Raw genomic sequence first — 14424 nt, 5'->3', positions numbered from 1 at the left:
GAATGAAGTAGGAAGTACAAATTAGTAAGGGTGCAGGCTAACATGAAGAAACTAGAAGTATTAAAACTGTTGAACTGTTGAAAGGATCACTGACTACAAAGCTGATGTTTTTAAGGAACCAACAAAATGAATCAAACTTTCCCATACCTCACTGAGGTAAAATAGAGAGAAGCTTTTGAATAAAGAAAGCCTTTTTAAATTACAGGATAGATTATAATGATTATAAGAAAAATATAGTACATTAGGATGACATATAAGAGGTTCACTTCTAATTCTTGGTAATAACATCATTTTGTTCTTTATATTTTTATGTGTTCATTTATTCAGTTTTTCACACATATACATAGTACTTCTGCCATCAATTAAAAAATGGGAAGGGTAACATCAAGTTACTAATAAGTAAGATAAAACTACAGGAGCACAAAACATGTCCTGTTTTGCTTCACTAGTAATCATCAACAAAGCTATCCTATGCTCCCTTAATGCAGAACTGTGTTTTGATATAGTTTCCATGTAAACATTGGTGCATATAGCATTGAGTTCCTATACCTTACCCTCCATTCTAGCCTCAAAATAAAATGCTGGGGAGATGTAGGTTAAAATCTGAAATAATATTACAACTGTCCTGACAGATTGAAGAAGAACAGAAAGTATAATAATATCTACCAGTTGAGTAACTAATGCTTCTTACTACAGAATAATATATCCATTAATAGCCAAAGGAGATTGGAAATGTAAATACAATTATAAATTGTTTCCTGAAAACCATTAAAAAATTTAAAATGCAGTAAATGGAGAGCTATGCTATATACCTTAATGGGAAAGACCCAATCATATAAAGATAGAATTGTAGTAAATCAGTTTGTAAACAATGTCATTCTGATAAAAAAATTTTTTTTTATTTGAAGGTTAAAAAACTCTTCAAAAGCTAACTCAGATGAACAAATGAGGAAAAATGTCAATAGAAGTTTGAAGAATAAGAATAATGAGTAGTGTAATAAGTCTAGTAGACTTTAAATCAAGGAATAAACTTAAAGAAGGGGTGTAGAATGAAGGTACAGAAACACATCCTGATATTTATGTTTGTTTAGATACTAGAAACATAATTAAAATTATTCAATAATTGGCAGTGGGAAATTATTTAATTTCTGGATCGAAGGTGGAGAAGAAGCCTTCAAACCATATCACCACACCCAGCACCCCCACCCCCACCAAAAAAAAAAAGAAAACCCAAAACCACAAACATTTTACAAAGAATACACATTTGGAATTGTGGACTTCCAGATCAAGTTGATAAAGAGAGATGAAAGAATTTCCCTTGTCCGAACCTAATGAAATAAACATTATATAGTAACATAGAGACTCTCCCCCTCCAAAACAACAAATTCAAATGTGACCAGACAAGGAAAGCAGCATCACATAAAGCAATGCATTCAAAATATTGACAGCTAAAAAAAAAGAACCCAAAGATTCTGGAGTGACTTTGTAAGTATCCTTCCTTCATTTCTATCCCTGCAAAGTCAGCAGAATTCCTAGATTTCTCCCTTAATAATTCCCACATTAGAGTGACAGGAATTGATTGGGTATGCCAGGTTTTTGTTCTTTAGTACTTTTGGTGAGTGAAAATAGTTCTTTTTTGAAACACGAAGAATGAACTGAGATTGATGTTCTGTGATGAAAATGGGATTCCAAGTTTTTGTATTAATATGTCATACTGAGGGATCAAGTCAATGCCTGAAACAATTTTCTATTGGAAATGAGATATAGTCCCTTAAGTAATGTATAGAAAAAGCACACCATCTTCTAGAAAAATTTGACAGAGAATAAGACTTAAGACATATAGTATTTAGATCAGAATTTAGTGATTAAAAAAAAGAGTTCCTAAAAAGAAAATGAGAAAACTAGGCAAAAAAAGAAGTACTTTCAAATGGTTAAACATTTGGCTGGCCTCAGACTTCTCCCAGTTGAATTCAGTGCCAAAAGAAATAATGCAATGTCTGCAAATTCTGAAAGAAGGTGTGACCGGAGAATATTATATCCTGCCAGATTGTTAAGTATGTAGACATCAGGTCAGAATTCAGAAGACAGACTTCTTCGTCTCGTCTTGAATGGCATTCCCAATCAATTGAGAGCTGAGTCAAAAGAAAAACCAGAAATGGTGAAGACAAGGTCAAGGAAGTGAATTCATTTGAAATAGACAAAGACCCAGCAATTCATACATAACAGCAGTGTTACGATGAAAATAATTTAAGTGTTTTAAACCTTGATGTTCAAATAGCAATATAACTCACAAAAATTAGGTGACCTAAAGTGTGAAGATGGTAATTATCTGTCTTTAATATAAAAGAGTAAACTGATATTTTCTAAAATTGAAACGTTTAGTTAATTATGTAACACTTTGTTTTTCCTCATAATTTTTTTAAGCCTCATAAAGATTTTTAATTAGAAAAAGCCTTTCATGTGGTAAAGAAAGTCATCTGAAGTTTTAAATTTTTTTTATTGTTTCATGTCCTTTTCTTTCTTTTCTGTTAAATGTAAAATTATATTTGATGCTTTTTATTTAAAATAAAATTTAGTATGAATTTCTTGTATCCTTCTTTATTCCCTCTTCCTTCCCTTCTCCTTTCTTGCCTTCTCTTATTCTCCATAAAAAGATATTTAATGTTCATTGTTATTTATTGTGTTACTTTTAGGTAGTAGTATTTTAAGTGTTGTACTTTCTATTTCCGTATACTTTATGAATTTCTATGTTGTATATGATTTACAAAAGCAATTAAATAATTATGAAAAATGAGTTAAAAATCATTTTAAAATGCTGTGGTAGAAAGAATGAGTATTAAGTATAAATGAAGAAATGACAGGATCAAAACTTGATAGATTTTATTCAAGAAAATTATAAAAACCTTTTGTTGCCACAAAATCCCTTGAAATTCAGAAAGTGGAGAATATTTGTCAATGAGTTGACAAAGTAATAATTTTCCTGATGTTAGTAAGGATCTTATACTTAGTAGAAAAAAGATGAACACACAGAAAAAAATGGGTCACAGGACAGTATCAGGAAGTTCTTGGAAGTAGTATAAATGCTTAGAAGCTTTCAATTGATCAGCAATTCTTGTCAGTGAAAATAAGATCTACTTTTTACATACCAAACTGACTATTTTTCTGATTATTATAATACATAGGGTTGGTAAAATGCATGTATACCTTAATAGTAGAAATATAAATGTACATATTTTTGGAGGTCAGTTCAGCAAAGTCCCATAAAAATTAAAATATAAAAAGCTTTTAACCTGATCATTTCAGTTTTTATCCTAAGGAAATAGTCATGATTATGCCCAAAGATGTGTCTAAAGGAAAATTTTATTTATGGTATAAAAAAATGGGAAATTACATAAATGGCTAACAGTAGTGAATGGATAAAACAATTATACTACTCTTTTTTTTTTTTTTTTCCTGAAATGGTGTTTTGCTCTGTTGCCCAGCTTGAAGTGTAGTGATGCAATCTCTGCCCACTGCAACCTACACCTCCCATGTTCAAGTGATTCTCCTGCCTCGGCCTCCTGAGTAGCTGGGATCACAGGTGCCTGCCACCATGCCTGGCTAATTTTTGTATTTCTAGTAGAGACAGAATTTCACCATGTTGGCCAGGCTGTTCTTGAACTCCTGACGTCAAGTGATCCTCCCACCTCAGCCTCCCAAAGTGCTAGAATTACAGGTGTGAGCCATTGTGCTCAGCCAATTATGCTCCATTTTTCTTATCAGTTATATTTTATGACACTGAAAAATACACAGTATATTGTTGATTTAAAGTAAACAAAGTATAAATTACCTTATATAGAGCAATTTCCATTGTATTCCTCTCATCCTCTCAGATCTGTGTGTCATATATGCATAGCAGTTAATCTGTATATAAAATATTTATAATGATTATATCGGGTTACAGAATTATGGGGTTTTCTTTCTTTTTTGTTTTCTTTACTGTTTTCACATATACTCTGAATTTGTTACAAGAAGTATCTTTTTTTTTCTTTTTTTTTTTTTAAAGACAGAGCCTCATTCTGTTGCCCAGGCCGGAGTGCAGTGGCGCAATCTCAGCTCACTGCAACCTCTGCCTCCCAGGCTCAAGTGACTCTCCTGCCTCAGCCTCCTGAGTAGCTGGGACTATAGATGCATGCTGCCACGCCCAGCTAATTTTTGAATTTTTAGTAGAGATGGGGTTTCACCATGTTGGCCATGCTGGTCTTGAACTCCTGACCTCAAGTGATCTGCCTGTCTCGGCCTCCCAAAGTGTTGGGATTACAGGCATGAGCCCCCACACCCAGCAACAAGAAGTATCTTTGACCACCCCACAAAAAGGTTGTTTTGTGAAGAAGAAAATTTAAATACATTTCAGTGGAATGTATAGTAAGCTAATACATCTATAATGTGCATGATTACAAGATTCTGTAAAAATATAGATGACATTCTTGATCCATGTGGGCAGAAGTCCTGTCAAACTCAAGATATAAGCAAATCAGCACTAAAACTAAAGTCTCTTTAGATCTTAAAGGTAATTTTGATGTTAGTTTTTCCAGTAAATGTCCCACTGAAGCCTTTCCTGAACTAAACCCACAGAGCTAGGTCTTTCATTAGAAGTCCTATAAGGAACAAAATCATGTGATGTACAGGGGCAGTGCACCATTTCCTGCCTAAGATGATGGATGGTATTTTGTTTATCTCTTGACTGCTGTGCAGCCAAATTTATTGGTAAGTATTGTTTTAAAGCAAACTATAGGAGGAAGCTGACTTGTCTCTTCCCTGGTGTATGCACAGTATCTTCAAGTTTCCTCCAAACCTAGAATTAAGCACCTGTTTGCATTGGAGGAGATACTCAAGAAAGCAAGGATTTCTTTGGTAGCTGAAGTAGTAGTGGCACGGTTAAGAGAGTATTCTAAATTTCAGATAGCCTACTTAATTAATTAGTTCAGTTTTTTGAGACCAGGTCTCACTCTGTTGCTCAGGCTGGAGTGCAGTGGTGCAAGCCCACTGCAGCCTTGATCTCCAGGAATCAAGTCATCCTCCCCTTCTTGAGTAACTGGGGATGAGAGGAGCCTGCCACCATGCCCAGCTAATTTATTTTATTTTATTTTATTTTATTTATTTTATTTTATTTAGTAGAGATGAGGTCTTGCTGTGTTGCCCAGACTGGTCTTGAACTCATGAGTTCAAGTGAGCCTCCTGCGTTGACCTCCCAAACTGCTGGGATTACAGGCATTAGCCACTGAGCTGGCCTTCAGATAGACTAATTTAGACCTATGTTTACCAGCACCTGTTTCAAGGTCTGTGCTTTGTCATTTGTTCTTTCCTGATTGGGAGCAAAGGAACACTTAAGGCCTCCTTTTCTTGGGCAACGCTTGAGTTGGAAGAGATTTAAACCTCCCTTCCATCGTTCCATAATACGCATTAGCCCTGTATTTTTTTTAATAGCCATTTGACCTTTTTCAGTCATATTTAAGTGTTTTGCAAACACAGCCACAGGACAGATGTCCTAGCTTCCTTTTGAGTTTAGGTAATTTTGCTTTTTCCTTGCCTGGACCGAGGCAGATAGGGTGAGGGGATCAACAGTCCTGTGCCTTTTGTTATGGAGTGTGGCACTTGGAAGCTGATGTTAGACGAGACCTTTTGCAGATGAATGGTACCCACATAAATGGTTCATTTGATTTCTGTATTAATTATGGTAACAATAGCTGCCATAACTGATAAATAATGAAATTCTAGTCACTTCCCAGGTAGTATTTTATTTCATGTTCACTTAAAATCCAAATAGGCCTTCCCAAGCAGTTGATTATCTTACAGTGATTTAGAGACCCAGGCAGCTTCTCCCACCTTGTGGCTCCATTGTCTTCCTTCTGTGGATCTGTGTTGCTGGCTTGCAGAAAGAGCATGGAAAATGTGCATGAGTGCTTTTCCTGTGGGTCAGGCCTCAAAATAATCTACAACTGTTCTGTTCACATTTTATTGGCTAGAACTCAGTTAAATAGCCACACTTAGCTATAAGAGGGGCTGGAAATGTAATACAGATGTGGACCCAGGAAGAAAGGAACCAGAGTTTGGTGATTACTTTGTCAGACTGTGTCACAGTTGCCAAAACCAGAGAACAATGGAAAATTGAAGAAAGAAATGAAATACTGAGAGTGGGGAGAGAAGATGATCTAGATTTTGAATTCTTTTTTTTTTTTTTTTTTTCTTGAGACGGTGTCTCCCTCTGTCCCCCAGGCTGGAGTGCAGTGGCATGATCTCGGCTCACTGCAACCTCCACCTCCCAGGTTCAAGTGATTCTTCTGCCTCAGCCTCCTGAGTAGCTGGGACTACATGCATGTGCCACCACGCCCGTATTTTTGTATTTTTAGTAGAGATGGGGTTTCACCATATTGGCCAGGCTTGTCTCGAACTCCTGACCTCGTGATCCACACACCTCAGCCTCTGAAAGTGCTGGGATTACAGGCGTGAGCCACTGCTTCCGGCCCAGATCTTGAATTCTAAGGAAGTAACACAAATGAGAGGCCGGTAGTAATTCTTGAGCTACAGCTAAGAGTTCCAGGATGGTTCCTTTAATGGAACCTTCTATCCTAAGTTGTGGGTGTGGGTGGGACAAAATTAAATCAGGCAACATTAAGTAGAAAGGTATTTTTTAAATCCATTGGTAGACCACAAATACAAGCAATGATGAACTCTCTTTAATTATGCAGAATTATTTTGTTTTAATGACCCCAAAATTAAGCTCTCATATTTATTTTTAACCATAATTTTAGTTCTTGATGTTAAGGTTTGTTACAGTGTATGTTATAAACTTTGAATTTGGATAGAAATGATTTAAAAATTATGTGGTCTCTATGTTAGGGGAAACCAATAGTTTTAACCCAATAAAATCACTTCTAAATAGTTATTTGAAATTTGAAAATAATAGCAATGACATTTATGTAATATTCCATAATTTGTACATTTCACATTTTAGTTCACACAGATATTTTATTTGAAAAGTTTTTAACAGTCTTGGAACTTTAGGACACAGTTGTGTTACAAACTGTTGTTTCTATAGATGGAAGTTCATAAAAATAATTACTTGTATTATTCTGTATCTGCTTGTAAATTGTTCTCTCTTATCTAAAAGTCATGTGAGCAGAGAATCCAATGTGTTTCATGGTGTTTTATTTTTCCCCCTTCTCTCCAGGAGAAAAGTTGAAATTATGCACACCCATAGTCTTTTCACTCTTCTTGGAGAAAGGCTGATGTTGCATACAAACACTGTGACTGTCACCACATACAACACACTTTATGAGGTAAAAATAAAAAATGTGTGATGAAAGTTTTAAGTGTATACAGTGGAAACCCTCTAAATCTATGCAATTGAGATGAGTAGTTGGTCTGTTAATCTGAAAGCTAATTAAACCAGAAAATGGTTTAATGGTAAAAAATGAATACATACCTTATATTTTTATTTTATTTTAAAACATATCCATGTACAATTTTTGCCAATCTCTTTATGTCTATCCAAGAGCTTTTCTTCTAGTATAGGTTGGCTGACTGGCTTCACACAAAGTCTTTCTCACATAAACTACATCCATTACATATTATATATTAGTTCTACTTCCCCATCCCCACCCCTCTGTTTTTTTCCTCTCCTTCCTACTCTCTCCCTTTCTGCTTCTATTAGCTATATCCACTGCCAGTATTAAGCTAGAGTTGCTACTGGGATAAATTTAGGTAATAATTATTTGTAAAAATGATATCTGGAAGCATCTTTGGATCTCATCATTTCAATTTAGAAGTTCCTTTTTTATCACTTCCAACAAATGGAAGAGTTTTGGGTTCAGTATTTTCTATGAAATGTGTATACTACCTCACAAGAGTGGCTACTTTCATTTTTAAATGGTAGTAAAATGTTAGTAATGTCCCCTTACATTAACCTTAAGTCTGCTTTTCCTATAACTCATCTTCAGTGGTCCCAGTTTTTTTTTCTATAGCTCAAGAGCTAACTGCCAGCATCCATTTTTGTATGGCTCTAAGTTAAGGATGCTTTTTTATATTTCTAAATGGTTGAAAATAATCAAAAAAAGAATAATATATGAATTGTAAAATTTATAGGATTTTCAAATTTCAGTGAACACAGTCACACTCATTTGTTTAGCTATTGCCTGTAGCTGCTTTGTGCCACAACCAGAGAGTTAAAGATTTGTAACAAGAATATTTGTTATGCTCTCCTCACCTTGCACTGTTGCTTGGCAAACTAGAAATTACAGAGATGTAATAACTCAACAGTGTTTCATGTACCGCCTGTATTGCCAAACCTAAGTTTTCGGCTTTTAAATACCAGTACATAGCCATCATGTCTAAACAAGAAGAAAAATGGATTTCTAATCTCACACTTTGAAATACAGCAGAGTGTAGATTATTTTGTTATAGATTTAGATGACAAGACTTTGTATCTGTTATACAAGGGCATTATAGTCATGCTAAGAGAAAACTTACAGGTACTACTAAATATCCATAATATTATGCCTAACTCGGAAGAGCAGTGGTCAGAAAACATTAAATAGAATATCTCATCATTGTAGATTTATTTATAAAAATGTTTTTAAAATAAAAATGGGAGACATTGAGAAAGGCAGATGCTGAGATTCTGAATGAAATTGTACTATAATTTTGAATTAACCTGTAGTCTCAGTTACTTGGAGGGCTGAGGCAGGAGGATTGCTTGATCCCAGGAGGTCAAGGCTGCACTGAGCTGAGATTGCGCTGCTGCACTCCAGCCTGAGTGACAAAGTGAGACCCTGTCCCCTTCAGAAAAACAAAACAAAACAAAAACAAAAACAAATTTACTCTTCTCTAATACTATTTCTTTTCATGTAAGCCATGGAACAGATAGCTCAGTTTCAGATTTTGCACAGTCCTCAAATAGGATAGGTTTTACATTTTTTTTTTTTTAATTTGGAGATTTTTCTTTTATTTCAATTTTATTTTTTCTTTTAAAAATTTTTTATTATATTTTAAGTTCTAGGGTACATGTGCACAACGTGCAGGTTTATTACATAGGTCTACATGTGTCATGTTGGTGTGCTGCACCCATTAACTCGTCATTTACATTAGGTATTTATCCTAATGCTATCCCTCCCCCAGACCCCCACCCCCTGACAGGCCCCAGTGTGTGATGTTCCCCGCCCTGTGTCCAAGTGATCTCATTGTTCATTTCCCACTTGTGACTGAGAACATGCAGTGTTTGGTTTTCTGTCCTTGTGATACTTTGCTGAGAATGATGGTTTCCAGCTTCATCCATGTCCCTACAAAGGACATGAACTCATCCTGTTTTATGACTGCATAATATTCCATGGTGTATACGTGCCACATTTTCTTAATCCAGTCTATCATTGATGGACATTTGGGTTGGTTCCAAGTCTTTGGTATCATGAATAGTGCCACGATAAACATATGTGTGCATGTGTCTTTATAGCAGCATGATTTAAAATCCACTGGGTATATACCCAGTAATGGGATCACTGGGTCAATGGTATGTCTGGTTCTAGATCCTTGAGGAATCACCCCGCTATCCTCCACAATGGTAGAACTAATTTACACTCCTACCAACAGTGTAAAAGCGTTCCTATTTCTCCACATCCTCTCCAGCATCTGTTGTTTCCTGGCTTTTTTTTTTTTTTTTTGTACTTTAAGTTCTAGGGTACATGTGCACGATGTGCAGGTTTGTTACATATGTATACATGTGCCATGTTGGTGTGCTGCACCTATTAACTCGTCATTTACATTAGGTGTATCTCCTAATGCTATCCCTCTCCCCTGCCACTATAGGTGTGTGATGATCTCCTTCCTGTGTCCAGGTGATCTCATTGTTCAATTCCCACCTATGAGTGACAACATGCAGTATTTGGTTTTCTGTTCTTGCGATAGTTTGCTGAGAATGATGGTTTCCAGCTGCATCCATGTCCCTACAAAGGACATGAATACATCCTTTTTTATGGCTACATAGTATTCCATGGTGTATATGTGCCACATTTTGTTAATCCAGTCTGTCACTGATGGACATTTGGGTTGATTCCAAGTCTTCGCTATTGTGGTGAATAGTGCCGTAATAAACGTACGTGTACATGTGTCTTTATAGCAGCATGACTTATAATCCTTTGGGTATATACCCAGTAATGGGATGGCTGGGTCAAATGGTATTTCTAGTTCTAGATCCTTGAGGAATCACCATACTGTTTTCCACAATGGTTGAACTAGTTTACAGTCCCACCAACAGTGTAAAAGTGTTCCTGTTTCTCCACATCCTCTCCAGCACCAGTTGTTTCCTGATTTTTTAATGATCACCATTCTAACTGGTGTGAGATGGTATCTCATTGTAGTTTTGATTTGCATTTCTCTGATGGCGAGTGATGATGAGTAAGATGGGGGAAAAAGAGTGTTTTTTTAATTAAATGAAATTCAAATTTCGGGGTCTGCAAATAAAAGGTTTTGTTTGGGTTCTTTTAAGGAAAAGTACAGAGATTTATTGCAAAGAGAAAAGTACACACTCAGGAAAGGGGAGTGTGGGCTTACTTAAGAGAGAGTTGCATGCAAGGGTTTTTGGAGCTGCTACCTTTATGAGTTTCTTCTAAACAAGGGATGGAATATTCATCAAGATTACTGTAAACGGGTAGATTATTTCTCAGAACTGTGATGCTATCTAGTTTTACTCCAAATATGGGTGTTCCTGGAACCATTATGATGGTGATAGGTGTGTGATTTCGTATGTTAGTGAGTGTGTAATGAGGTCCTAGGTGAACCTCCATCAAATCCAGTGCCATAGTGGGTCCCGTCAGCCATAGCTATCTTGGCTCTCATCCTGGCTTTAGTCATGTGAAACTGCTGCCTGGAGTTTTTTATTCTCCTGCAACCACCCTTATTATTCCTGTTTCATTTCCCCTTCCCCTTCAGAGATTTCCATCTCTTATTCTTAAGGGTTGATGAGGGAAATGGTTGGTCTTCTTTATCTACTTCCTGCTGATTAGAGATGTTGGCCCTGCCTCACAAGGGCGTGGTAATCTCTGGCTGCCTGGCCTGAGGGCTCTAAGGGTGAGTCATCAGGAGACTCTGAATCCAAGGGAGGGATTGGAATCATTGCATAACCATCATTTTGACATGGAACTGTTGTAATGTAAAAGACACAAAATTTACAAGGAGGTTAAACAAGTAAGGACAAAGATTCACCATAATAAGAGCTACTGAAGGTCAAAGGAAAGAACCACATCACAGTTGGTAGTATCCTTTGATGGAGTCCCAGATGGTTTGAGCAGTGGGATTATATGGAAATTATGTAGCCAGGTAGCCTGTTAGTAAATCTTTTGAACTTTCAGTTCAACTAATCCTGAATTGTTAATATAAGAACAACAGGTGTGTTTTATTACTGTGCAAACCCCACTTTGTTCAGCTAGAACATAAAGCCTCTTGTTGTTTCCTTGACCATTCAAGCAGTTCATGCTTCGACCCTGTTAGAGCTTCATATGGTAGCTTAGCAATGATTCCAAATCCTGGGATCCAAATCTTGCAAGTTCCTGTCATACCCAGGAAAGTTTTGAGTTGCTTCTTCAGTTGTAGAGGCCTGACCTTTAAGATAGCTTCCTTTTGTTCGATGGACATGGTGTAGTTTCCTGGGCTTAAGATGTACCCCAGATATTTTACTTTCAATTTAGAAATCTGGGCCTTGGGTGGAGAGACTGGATACCCTTTCTCCCAGGAAGTTTAGAACTTGAATAACATTCTTATCTGAGGCCTCTTTAGTGGGTCTGCACACAAGGATGTCATCCACATATTGGAGTGTGGCTTCCCTTTCTGGCTCTAGTTATCGTAATTCTCTTGCCAAGGCATTTCTGAACAAGTGAGGGCTATCCCTAAAGCTCCGAGGCAGTACGACCCAGGTATACTGCCAGGAAATACTATTTTCAGTATTAGTTCACTCAAAAGCAAACAAATAGTGACAGTCAAGGCAAAGAGACATACAAGAGAAAGCATCCTTAAGATCTAATATCATGAACCATTTGGTGTCTTCTGATACTTGGGTAAATATGGTAGAAGGATTTGGCACTATAAGATGTAGGGGAATTACAGCCTCATTAATGGTTCATAAGCCTTGAACTAGACAATATTCTTCATTTTGTTTTTAGACAGGGAGGACAGGACTATTACAAGGAGACTGACATGGAACTAGGAGGCCATGTTTTAAAAACTTCTTAATTAGAGGTTAGTGTCCTCACCTGGCTTCTTGTTTGAGGAGATATTGATGCTTATGTGGGAAATTATTTTTGTCTTTTAAAGAGGTGATCACTAGCTGACCACGTATTGCTTTGCCAGGAGTTTCTTGATTTCATACTTGTGGTTCCATTTCCAGATCTTATTTTGGATGGAATCTCCTGTTTGTCTGATACTGGTAATGAAAAAACAAGTATTGCCAGTACTTGAAAGGAATGTTTCCCAGGGCCTGATAAATGTAAAGTGACTCCAACTGTGGCCAGGAAATCCCATTCCAATAAAGAAATGAGACATAGAGTTTTGTAGCCTGAAGCTCAGGGGTAAGGTAAAGTGTTTTGATTTTGGAGTGCCATCAACATCCATGACAATGCAGTTATTGGAAGATAAGGTCCAAGAGTGGCCCTTAGGACAGAGTAACTTGCCCTGTATCAATTAAGAAATTATTATTCTTTCCTGCCGTGTCAAGTCACCCAAAGCTCCTTAGTTGTGATGACCATGCTTTTGTGGGAGCCACCAGGAACCTTGGGTCCCTTCAGTCCTCAGTTATAACCATTATGGCATCAAGTTTCCTTCTCTCCCTTTGGAGCTGAGGGCAATCCCTTTTCCAGTGGCCCTCTTGCTTGTAGTGAGGACAGGGTCTGGTTGGGCTCCCTTGGCTGGGACAGTTATTGCCACTGTGTCACAGCTCCCCACACTTGAAGCAGCAATCATTACCTTTAAGTTTTCTGGGAGGTCTGCTTGGTCCATGGGTGAAGTGTACCTCTGGGTGACCCTGAGGTTGCAGGATGCTGTTTATAGTGACTACTATCATTTGGGCCTGCTGCTATCTCATCATTTGCCTTGCTAGGTCCTTTCAATCATATTCAGCCCTATCCCTATTATTGAATTCCACATCAAGCATTTCATTAATAGGCATTTGGGATCCCAAAGCCAATTTATGTGGTTTTTCTTCTGATGTCAGGTGCTGACTGGCTAATAAAGTGTGTCCCAAGTAAAGTTTGCCAAGCATCAATATTGGGGTCACTGTTAGTGTATTTTCTTAGGGCCTTCACGAGGCATCTCTGGAACAAAGCTGGGTTTTCATCCTTTCTTTATTTCCCTTATTTTATTATAGTCCACAGGCTTGGTGTTATATTTTTCATTCCCTTCACTAAACAAGTCACCATATGATTTCTTTTTCTTAGATCAACTTGGCCCTGTTGATAGTTCCAGTTAGGGTCTTTGTTAGGCAAAGATGTGGCCCCCATACCATATTCTTCAGAGTCCCCAGATGACAGATTGTTATCATAAGCCTGGGCCTTTGCCCAAATATACTGCTTATCTTCAGGGGTGCAACACATGGACAAGATGATATGAATGTCTCCCCAAGTTAACTCAGATGAGAGTGAGAAAGCCCAGAATTCCTTCATGAATTTAGTTGAAAATCAAAGGTACATGCACCTGATGAATGATCCCAGCATCCCCATTGGCTACCTCCCTAAGTGGACATAACTTAGAATGGTCTCTTAGGAGGGTAGGAAACACCACTGCAGGTGACCCCATCAGGACTCGGTTCCCTTGGTGGGGAAGGTTATATAGGATGGTAAGGAGGCGGACTAGCAAGAGTCTGGATGCTGGAGACAGTGGAACTAGGAGAAGACTGGGGAGTTAAAGGTGGAGCTGGGTAAGAGGGAGAAGCTGTGGGTGCCAGACTGTGTCTAGGTTAGGAGGTGAGGGAAGGCCCCTGAGAGGTATATTTCCCAAAAGGGGATCATTTAGGATATCTGGTTCCCCATTTGGTTCCCTTAAAGGAAGGGGTATGAGCATAACAAAGGTAGGGAATTCCTATGAAGCTCAGGGTTTTGATAAAGAGCTATGAAGGCCTGTACATACAATATTTGAGTCAATTTTTTCTTATGTTCACAAAAAAGATCTAATTACAAGATGGTATTAAAATGTAGGGTCCTGTTCTTTGGCTATTGTACTCCATTTTCTGAAAGAGAGTTACCGTTGGCTTTGACTTGTTCTTGGGACAACTGACTGCCAGTGATTCTAAAATGGGGCTGATGATGCTCCAGGCTGGGTCATCATAAAGGTAATACTGGTGGGCTGGGTGAGGTTTCCAAACACTGGTGGAACCTTCACCCCAGCTGGTGTTCAGGCTCTTGATAA

The 14424-nt window shown here is 37.6% G+C and overlaps 1 protein-coding gene across 4 annotated transcripts in view; it reads left to right on the top strand.

Annotated features, from left to right (window-relative positions):
• The window catches only part of NBEA (neurobeachin), a 774301-nt gene that overhangs the window by 199827 nt on the left and 560050 nt on the right, over positions 1-14424 (top strand). For all 4 annotated transcript variants that reach the window (XM_030922219.1, XM_030922217.1, XM_030922221.1 and 1 more), the window contains exon 18: positions 7211-7319. In XM_030922219.1, coding sequence (XP_030778079.1) covers positions 7211-7319 — 109 coding nt within the window. The remainder of the gene's footprint in view (positions 1-7210; positions 7320-14424) is intronic.

The sequence above is a fragment of the Rhinopithecus roxellana genome, chromosome 18 (genome assembly GCF_007565055.1).
Source record: "Rhinopithecus roxellana isolate Shanxi Qingling chromosome 18, ASM756505v1, whole genome shotgun sequence".
Lineage (NCBI taxonomy): Eukaryota > Metazoa > Chordata > Mammalia > Primates > Cercopithecidae > Rhinopithecus > Rhinopithecus roxellana.
The sequence above is the reverse complement of the archived record's forward strand: the minus strand, read 5'-3'. Positions and strand labels throughout refer to the sequence as shown.